At 43.6% G+C, this 10,608-nt stretch overlaps 1 protein-coding gene and 1 non-coding gene across 2 annotated transcripts; one reads left to right on the plus strand and one right to left on the minus strand.

The window, feature by feature from the left end:
* Positions 1-1,435: 1,435 nt before the first annotated feature.
* Positions 1,436-2,427, minus strand: LOC132630758 (uncharacterized). Its single transcript, XM_060346342.1, has 2 exons — positions 2,319-2,427; positions 1,436-1,770 (listed from the first exon to the last, which is right to left on the minus strand). Exons 1-2 carry the CDS (start codon positions 2,425-2,427, stop codon positions 1,436-1,438), a joined length of 444 nt encoding a protein of 147 aa, XP_060202325.1.
* Positions 2,428-9,525: 7,098 nt separating this feature from the next.
* On the plus strand, positions 9,526-9,632 carry LOC132634513 (small nucleolar RNA R71). The gene has a single exon (XR_009580231.1). It is a non-coding gene; the product is annotated as a small nucleolar RNA R71 (small nucleolar RNA).
* Positions 9,633-10,608: the final 976 nt, after the last annotated feature.

A 10,608-nucleotide genomic window follows, 5' to 3' on the forward strand; every position in this document is an offset into this window, starting at 1 on the left:
CAATTTTGTAGACAAACTCTCCTTCTTCCGCCGGTGTAGGTGCAATATAATCCTCCCTGAATAGTACTTTATTGAGGGCCATCGGAGAAACATCAATCTTTTTTTTTGCGCACTACTACCTCATTCATGGCCAGCACTTGAGTTGTGCGCCGCCCTTTTTTCTGTGCTTTGAATAAAGCAGCCCCATAAGAAGCGTAGAATTACCGAACAAGAGCCGGGACGTAGGACCCCACAGGTTTTTTCAAAAACTCTAACTTGTGGAAGCGGAGAGTGTCACGGATGCCCGGATATCCATCGAGACCATCGAAGCTGACGTTCCATTCCTCGAAAATACTTCTCTTCGGGCCCTGCCCCTCATGCTTTGCTAGCTCACACCCTTTGTTGTACAGTTCTTCAGATCTCTCCACAGAAAATCAGAGGTCCTGCTCATACACAGCCCTCATTCAGATGTCAGTCTCTCTTCTTTCCTGCTCGTGCTCTTGTTCGCGCTCCTCCGCAGTAGGCTGTCTAATGGGTGGTTGAGGCCGGTGTGGTGGTGTGACAGCCTCCCTGGGTCTACTATAACTCGACGAACTAGAAGAACTCTTCTCATCAGACGAGGAGGAACTTTCAGATGGTGAGGCTGGCCTGCTAGGTGCAACGGGCTTCTTTGTAGCCCTTGTGTCTTTGAGTTGATCTTCATCGCACAACCGTGAGGTTACTTTGCTTGCATCGCGACCTTTTGCTCTGCCGGCAACCTTGGGTGCAACCTTCTTTCATTGCCTTGGGTTACCCATACCTGTTGAAGGCAAAGTTAGCTATGATACACAAGAAGCTTTTCAATTATACAACTTATTGGTTGAAGTTCAGGACTTCAATTAGCTCATGCACCGTAACACGGTCGACGGACCGTCGATGGTGTTACGGGCCGTATCTTTAACCGTAACTCATTTGGTTCATTTATAACACAGGACACACAATACGTTCAACGGAACATCATACGGGTTACGGTTCGTAACAGCTTACCATAACGTGACCCAAATTTCCATAACGTGCAATATAATCCTCCCCGAATAGTACTTTATTGAGGGCCATCGGAGAAACATCAATCTTCTTTTTTGCGCACTACTACCTCATTCATGGCCGGCACTTGAGTTGCGCGCCGCCCTTTTTTCTGTGCTTTGAATAAAGCAACCCCATAAGAAGCGTAGAATTACCGAACAAGAGCCGGGACGTAGGACCCTACAGGTTTTTTCAAAAACTCTAACTTGTGGAAGTGGAGAGTGTCACGGATGCCCGGATATCCATCGAGACCATCGAAGCTGACGTTCCATTCCTCGAAAATACTTCTCTTCGGGCCCTGCCCCTCATGCTTTGCTATCTCACACCCTTTGTTATACAGTTCTTCAGATCTCTCCACAGAAAATCGGAGGTCCTGCACATACACAGCCCTCATTCAGATGTCAGTCTCTCTTCTTTCCTGCTCGTGCTCTTGTTTGCGCTTCTCCGCAGTAGGCTGTCTAATGGGTGGTTGAGGCCGGTGTGGTGGTGTGACAGCCTCCCTGGGTCTACTATGGCTCGACGAACTAGAAGAACTCTTCTCATCAGACGAGGAGGAACTTTCAGATGGTGAGGCTGGCCTGCTAGGTGCAGCGGGCTTCTTTGTAGCCCTTGTGTCTTTGAGTTGATCTTCATCGCGCAACCGTGAGGTTACATTGCTTGCATCGCGACCTTTTGCTCTGCCGGCAACCTTGGGTGCAACCTTCTTTCCTTGCCTTGGGTTACCCATACCTGTTGAAGGCAAAGTTAGCTATGATACACAAGAAGCTTTTCAATTATACAACTTATTGGTTGAAGTTCAGGACTTCAATTAGCTCATGCACCGTAACACGGTCGACGGACCGTCGATGGTGTTACGGGCCGTATCTTTAACCGTAACGCATTCGGTTCATTTATAACACAGGACACACAATACGTTCAACGGAACATCATACGGGTTACGGTCCGTAACAGCTTACCATAACGTGACCCAAATTTCCATAACGTGCAATATAATCCTCCCCGAATAGTACTTTATTGAGGGCCATCGGAGAAACATCAATCTTCTTTTTTGCGCACTACTACCTCATTCATGGCCGGCACTTGAGTTGCGCGCCGCCATTTTTTCTATGCTTTGAATAAAGCAGCCCCATAAGAAGCGTAGAATTACCGAACAAGAGCCGGGACGTAGGACCCTACAGGTTTTTTCAAAAACTCTAACTTTTGGAAGCGGAGAGTGTCACGGATGCCCGGATATCCATCGAGACCATCGAAGCTGACGTTTCATTCCTCGAAAATACTTCTCTTCGGGCCCTGCCCCTCATGCTTTGCTAGCTCACACCCTTTGTTATACAGTTCTTCAGATCTCTCCACAGAAAATCGGAGGTCCTCCACATACACAGCCCTCATTCAGATGTCAGTCTCTCTTCTTTCCTGCTCGTGCTCTTGTTCGCGCTCCTCCGCAGTAGGCTGTCTAATGGGTGGTTGAGGCCGGTGTGGTGGTGTGACAGCCTCCCTGGGTCTACTATGGCTCGACGAACTAGAAGAACTCTTCTCATCAGACGAGGAGGAACTTTCAGATGGTGAGGCTGGCCTGCTAGGTGCAGCGGGCTTCTTTGTAGCCCTTGTGTCTTTGAGTTGATCTTCATCGCGCAACCGTGAGGTTACTTTGCTTGCATCGCGACCTTTTGCTCTGCCGGCAACCTTGGGTGCAACCTTCTTTCCTTGCCTTGGGTTACCCATACCTGTTGAAGGCAAAGTTAGCTATGATACACAAGAAGCTTTTCAATTATACAACTTATTGGTTGAAGTTCAGGACTTCAATTAGCTCATGCACCGTAACACGGTTGACGGACCGTCGATGGTGTTACGGGCCGTATCTTTAACCGTAACTCATTCGGTTCATTTATAACACAGGACACACAATATGTTCAACGGACCATCATACGGGTTACGGTCCGTAACAGCTTACCATAACGTGACCCAAATTTCCAGAAAGTTTTGTGAAAATCATAGGTGTTATGGTATGATGTTACGGACCGTCAAACGTGTTGACCGTAACCTGACCTAAATTTCCAAAAAGTTTTGGGGAAATCATAGGTGTTACAGTATGATGTTACGGCCCGTCAACCGTGTTATAGTCCGTAACACCTTACTGTAACGTCACCGAAATTTCCAGAAAGTTTTGGGGAAATCATAGGTGTTACGGTACGATGTTACGGTCCGTCAACCGTGTTACGGTTTGTAACACCTTACCGTAACGTCACCCAAATTTCCAGAAAGTTTTCACGGAAATCATAAGTGTTATGATGGGGTGTTACGGTCCGTAACACACGTTACGGCCCGGAACACTGAACGTCGGGCAACATTTCACAGATTCTCACCATAGCCAAATTTTCCCGTTTAAGCACGAGGCTAAGATTTTCAACTTTATGCTCCTTGGGGTATGGTGAAAAACACCAGTTGATCCCCTCACATACCTCAGGTTACTCAGACTTCACCCGGTTTTATCCAACTTTTCATTGAAACCTTTTATCAAACAGTTGGCGGACAAACCAATTTAGTAGTTTCACGAATGAAACTTTCAATCGGGATGCCCTCCGACTCAGTGGGAGACAATATCCTTGTGCCCACGAGTCTCTGAAACAGTAATCATACCAAACCCAACCCCCCACCATTGTTAAATCCCACACAATTATTCAATGGGGATTCAAAATCATAACTACATGGCATGGTATACAAATTTAATCATGGAAGATCATACCAATCCTATCGATAGATGAAAGACTAGATAGAGTCAACACATTGTCATACCTGATCGTGGACGATGCTTGGATGAAAACTTGAGACTAAACCAAAACAGCGGTGGACTTTGACGAGAAAAACAACAGATATGGTAAGGTAATGGTTGAGAGATGGTGAAGGGGAGATGGAGAGAGGATAAGGGAGGTTATGAGGGAGAGGGGGAGTTAAAAAGAAGGAAGGTGCCATTTGAAATTGAAGTGTAACCGTCGGGTGATGTATTTAAACATGCCCGATCGTTACGCTTTGAGTTACGGACCGTAACACAAGGTACGAGCCGTAACTCGTGTTACGGTCTACCAAACGACCCCTTTTTCATTTTTCATTAATGACATGGCAATACAGCGGCCCGTCTTACCTGGCATAATGAGTGCAAATTTTACAGTGGTTGCCCAGATTTCTGTCAAGGTTACGCTCATGTGTTACGGTCCGTAACGCGATTCGATGGTTCGTAACTCAGACCGTAACACTTTTCCCTCATCCTTCAGTGATTGTTGAATTTTTTTCATCTTGTTACGCTCCATGATACGAACCGTAACATAAGTTACGGGGCATAACGTGGAGCGTCCTTTCATTTCAAACTTTAGCACTTACTTTCTTTTGGTCTCTTCTGTCCTCAGAATCCTACCACATTAGCAACCATCAAAAACATAAAAGAAAACAAAGGAAATACGATATTTAAAGTACTTATAAAGCAGTAAATGTGGGTTGCCTCCCACACAGCGCTTGGTTTAACGTCACGGCTCGACGTGATACCTCAATTTCCAGTTCAGGAACCGTATTTCAAATGATACCGATCAACCACTTTACAATCATCAATGCACCAATGATAGTGCTTCACTCTTTGTGCATTCACTTTAAAAGTCCGAGTGCCATCCTCGGTTTTCACCTCAATGACACTTCCATTTGGAGAACACTTACAATTTCAAGCGGACCGGACCATCGAGACTTTAGCCTGCCCGGAAAGAACTTTTGGCGCGAATTCTACAACAAGACCAAGTCCTTTGGCTGAAAATCCCTTTTGAGGATCTTCGAGTCATGATAGTATTTCATCTTTTCCTTGCACAGTGTTGCACTTTCATAGGCATTGTACCTAAATTCATCCATCTCATTGATTTGAAACAACCTCAGCTTTGTTGCTTCATGCCAATCCATGTTCAACTTTTTCAATGCCCAAAGGGCCTTATGCTCAAGCTCAATAGGCAAATGACATGCCTTCCCAAATACCAACTTATACGGTGAAGTCCCAATAGGCGTTTTGAACGCTGTGCGATATGCCCATAGATCATCATCCAACTTTTTGGACCAGTCAGTGCGATTCACAGTGACCGTCTTTGCTAAGATGCTCTTTATCTCTCTGTTGGAGACTTCAACCTGACCACTCGTCTGAGGATGATATGGAGTGGCAACCCTGCGATGCACGTCATATTTTTCAAGAAGGTCAGCGAATGATTTGTTGCAGAAATGAGAACCACCATCACTAATCATAGCTCTAGGAGTGCCAAATCTAGTAAAGATGTTCTTTTTTAGAAAGGCAATGACTCTCCTACCTTCATTGTTAGGCAAGGCAACCGCCTCCACCCACTTTGAGACATAATCCACCGCAACAAGAATATATTTCAGGCCATATGAGCTCACAAAAGCCCCCATAAAATCAATGCCCCACACATCAAAGAGCTCCACCTCAAGCACAAAATTCATTGATGTTTCATGCTTCCGACCTATTGTGCCCTGGTGCTGACATTTATCACAAGAACGTGCCAATATATTCGCATCACGATAGATGGCTGGCCAATAGTAGCCACACTCTAGCACCTTGGTTGCAGTTCTATTTCCACTGTGATGCCCACCAACTGGAGAATCATGACAAGCCTTCAAAATATCCATCACCTCAGATTCAGCCACACATCTTCTGATCATATTGTCTGCACAAGTCCTGAATACTGTCGGCAATCTCTCAAGAATTTCTTCTTTTGATATGCCTTCAAATCTTCAGGAACAATGCCAGTTACCAAATAATTAGCAATATCAGCATACCATGGTTCCATATCACTGGAGACTGCCAAGACTCATTTATCCAGAAAAGTGTCATCAATATCCAGCACATCAATCGGTCTCCCTGCTGCTTCACGTCTGGAGAGATGGTCAGCCATTTGATTTTCTGACCCTTTTTGGTCTTTGACTTCAAAGTCAAATTCTTGTAACAACAACACCCATCTTATCAACCGAGGCTTAGCATCCCTTTTAGCCATTAAATACCGCAGGGCAGCATGGTCAGTGTGAACCACTACCTTGGCACCCAATAAATAAGCCCGGAACTTTTCAAAGGCATAAACAATAGCAAGTAGCTCCTGCTCTATTATTGTATAGTTCAATTGAGCTCCATTTAGTGTTTTGCTGGCATAATAAATTGGGTGCAAGATTTTGTTGAGCCGCTAACCAAGCACAACGCCAATTGCAAGACCACTGGCATCACACATTAATTCAAAGGGCAACGACCAATCCGGGGACACAACAATAGGGGCTGAGGTCAATTTTAACTTCAACTCGTCGAAAGGCTTGATGCACTTCTCATCAAAATTGAATTTGGACTCCTTTTCCAAGAGTTTGCACACTGGATTTGCAATTTTAGAGAAGTCTTTGATAAATCTTCTATAGAATCTGACGTGCCCCAAGAAACTCCGAACCCCTTTTACTGAGATGGGTGGAGGGAGTTTTGAAATCACATCAATTTTGTCTTGGTCAACCTCAATCCCTCTTTCGGAAATCATATGGCCAAGGAAAATTCCCTCATTTACCATAAAATGACACTTTTTCCAGTTGAAAACGAGGTTTGTCTCCTCACACCTTTGTAGCACCCGATCAAGATGGTCTAAACATTCATCGAATGAATCCCCCACCACAGAGAAGTCATACATGAAGACTTCAAGAAAGTTTTCAACCATGTCAGAGAATATGGACATCATGCATCGTTGGAAAGTAGCCGGGGCATTGCAAAGACCAAATGCCATTCGGTTGAAAGCGAATGTCCCATAGGGACAAGTGAAAGTATTCTTTTGTTGGTCTCCAATGCAGTGTTGATTTGGTTGTAACCTAAGTACCCATCCAAGAAACAATAATAAGACCTTCCAGCTAGCCGATCAAGCATTTGATCAATAAAAGGCATCGGGAAATGATCTTTGCAAGATGCAGTGTTCAGCTTTCTGTAGTCCATACACACTCTCCAACCGGTGATAGTTCTTGTAGGAATCAACTCATTTTTAGAATAAGGGACAACAGTGATGCCCCCTTTTTTTGGTACACATTGAACTGGACTTACCCATGGACTGTTGGCAATCGGGTAAACCACCCCAGCATCTAGCCACTTAATAATCTCTATCTTTACCACCTCTTGCATCGGTGGATTCAATCTTCTCTGATGCTCAACACTTGTTTAAATTTCCTCTTCCAACTGAATTCGGTGCTCACAAATTCTGGAGGGAATCCCCCGGATGTCTGCAATAGTCTAACCCAAAGCTCTCAAATGTTTCCTCAAAACTGCGATGAGTCTATGAGTTTGTCCCTCATTCAGAAGTGATGACACAATAACTGGGAGAGTGGCATTTGCTCCAAGAAACTCATATCTAAGATCGGATGGAAGTTGTTTGAGCTCCAACTTTGGTGGCTCATTTTGCTGGAGGAGTTGTTCACTTCTCTAAATCAAGAGACAATTTCTTGGGCTCACAAGAGTAAGAACCCAGACCGGTGAGTGAATTCACCGTCTCAATATATTTCTCCATTTCTTCTACATCGAAATTGACCAGGATGGTCGATAATGCTTCACCCAAGCATTCTTTCTCCATCTTGAATTCTACCGCTTCATCCACCATATTAAAAGAATTAATGACTGAAATACTTTGATAAATACTAGGCAATTTCATACCCTTGCTGGCGTGAAAAGTCACCTCCTCATCGTTAACCCGAAACTTGATTTCATTCTTCTCTGAATCCATAAGAGCCCTCCCTGTAGCAAGGAAAGGTCTCCCCAGAATAATAGGAATTTCTTGATCAACAGCACAATCAAGAATCACGAAATCTGCCAGCAGTAGGAATTCTCCAATCTGAACAAGCACATCATCAACTACCCCAACTGGCCTTTTTATCAACCTGTCAGCCATCTGCAACCTCATGGTAGTGGGCATTGGTATCCCTAATCCTGATCTCTTCAAAAATCTCAAGGGGCATAAGATTTATGCTAGCCCTGTTATCACACAACGCCTTGGCAAAATCCTGCTACCTTATGATGTATGGAATGGTGAATGCTCCAGGATCTTCCCTTTTTTGCACTGTGGTCTTGAAAATAATAGCACTGACGGGATGAGTGATACCTACAGTGTCATGTTTCAATGGCTTCTTCTTCTTTGTTAAGAGATCCTTCATATACTTAACAAACCCAGACATTTCTTGGACAGCGTCCATGAAAGGAATGTTCATCGTCAATTGCTTGAGTTGATCATAAAATCGCAAACACTTGTCATCTTCTATTTTCCTCACTAGCCTTTGAGGAAAAGGCGGTGAAGATTTGAACATTTGGGTCAAAGGGTGTAGAGCGCCAGAATGTTTTGCCTTCCCCTTTTCATATTTTTCTCCTTGTGCCTTGAGATCATCAAGATTTTGCTCCTCTTCAGCTATAATAGGGACTTCCTCCTTTGTTTGTTCCTCCACAATAACATCAGATACATCAGGTTGTGCCTTTTTTTCAATAATTTGCTCCAGATCAATCGCCTTTTTATTAGCACCTTGAAGTATTTTTTCACTTCGGGTGCTAATAGCAGCTACGTGCTACATAGAGTTTACCCCACTACCTTTAGGATTTTGAACTGTATCACTTGGTAGTTGTCCACGTTGAGGAGTATGCACTTCTCTGGAAAGGTCTCTGAATTGCGATTCAAGCTTCTGAATGGCAGCTGAATGAGATAGTTGAACCTAAGACATTCCCTTTATTGTACTTTCAGTTCTGTCCTGATTCATTAGCATTTTCTGCATCATACTTTTCAGCTCCGCAGAATCATGCATTGCTAGTATAGTTGCTAGCTGAATTGTCTCTCAACTGTTGGGAACTTGATGCTTTCCCCCTTGGTAGAATGTAGGGGTTAGAGCTCTTCTTGCCATAATTGTTGTTATTGTAATTCCCTTGATTTGGATTTCCCTGATCATTTCTGCTATAATTGTTCCCTTGTAATTGGTGTTGAGGCTTTTGCCATGAGTGATGGCCCGGACCTTGATAATTTTGCCTTTGATAACCCTCTTGGGAGTTATTGACATAATTAGCATCTTCATAATGCTGTTGCCCATCTTGGTACATCCTCTCAGGGACTTGATACATCCCCTGTGGATGAGGTGGTAACTCCTCAACAACATTTACCCTTGTGCATCCTTTTCTGCCAACTTCTTTGATAATAGATCCACCTGGTTGGCAATTGAGAAAAGACATGATCTCTCTCGTGGTTTTCTTTTGCAACAGCAGCTAGTGATGGACTACCATAAGAGAGACTGTCACTATCAGTTGAATGCCAAGCTTTATTGTGGGTGGTGAGTTTATCAAGCAAACGGGTGATGTTGATAAATAACTTGTCCATGAAGCATCCTCCCACGATAGTATTGACAGCAATCTGATTCATTATATCTAAGCCCTTGTACAATTTCTCGGTGAGAATAGCATCCGAAAATCCGTGAGTTGGAGATTGAGCTAGATAGTACTTGAACCGCTCCCATGCCGAATATAAGTGTTCCCCTGGGAGCTGTTTGAACTCAAAGATCTTATCTCGAAGTTCAGCCTTTTTGCTCGGTGGGAACCACTTCTTCAGAAACGTATTAGCTAGCTCGCTCCAGGTATGAATAGAATTGCAGGGATGCTTTTCATACCATTCCCTTGATTGGACAACCAAGGAATATTTGAAGACCCGTAACCGAAGTGTATCAGCAGAAACAACACCTTGGGATTGTTGAGCACATACGTGCAGGAAGTTCTTCAAATGTCAGAGTGGACAATCCTCCGAAGAATTTCGGAAATAACCTTCAAGTTTCAGCAGCTGATAGATAGAACTATTAATTTTGAAAGTAGCATTTCCAGTCCTAGGAGGGACCACAACAGAAGCATAATCAGCTTCATTGATGAATTTCGCAAATATATTCTCATCTTCATCCTCTTCTGGTGCAGGTGGGTTCACTTGGAGTCCACCTTGGTTTCCTTGATTTCGATTCTGTCTTCCTGCCATGTTCACCTGGTTCACCACAACAACAAACAAGGTGTGATGGAATAGAAAAAGTTTTAAAGAAGAGTATGCAACAATCAGTAATTTCAAAACCGTATTCCCCAGCAACGACGCCAAAATTTGATACGCTTAAATTACACCTATGAGTAGCGTAAAGCGGTCTTTGTCAAATATAACAACCCAAACAAGGTTGGGGTCGAATCCCACAGGGAATATGGAGAGAAAAGGGTACTAATTGTATGTGATACTAGTCTTTAAAGGCTTTAATCCTATTCCGAATAGTTTGAAATATTTGTTGAGTAATGTAATTGAATACTTTGATTTGAATTATACTTAACGTGAGAGAGAGACTAAGGTTGTGTTCCCCACTTTGATTAGATATTATGCTTCAGGTTTCAATGTGATATACTTCTAATGGTTGTTCTAAGAGTATGCACTTGATCTCTTAAGGACTTCCTAATGTTTCCCAACAGTTAGGCCGTATTTCCTCTTTATGATTTTTCCAAATGTAAAAGAGTTGAACTCGAAGAGCGAC

The sequence above is a fragment of the Lycium barbarum genome, chromosome 3 (assembly GCF_019175385.1).
Source record: "Lycium barbarum isolate Lr01 chromosome 3, ASM1917538v2, whole genome shotgun sequence".
Lineage (NCBI taxonomy): Eukaryota > Viridiplantae > Streptophyta > Magnoliopsida > Solanales > Solanaceae > Lycium > Lycium barbarum.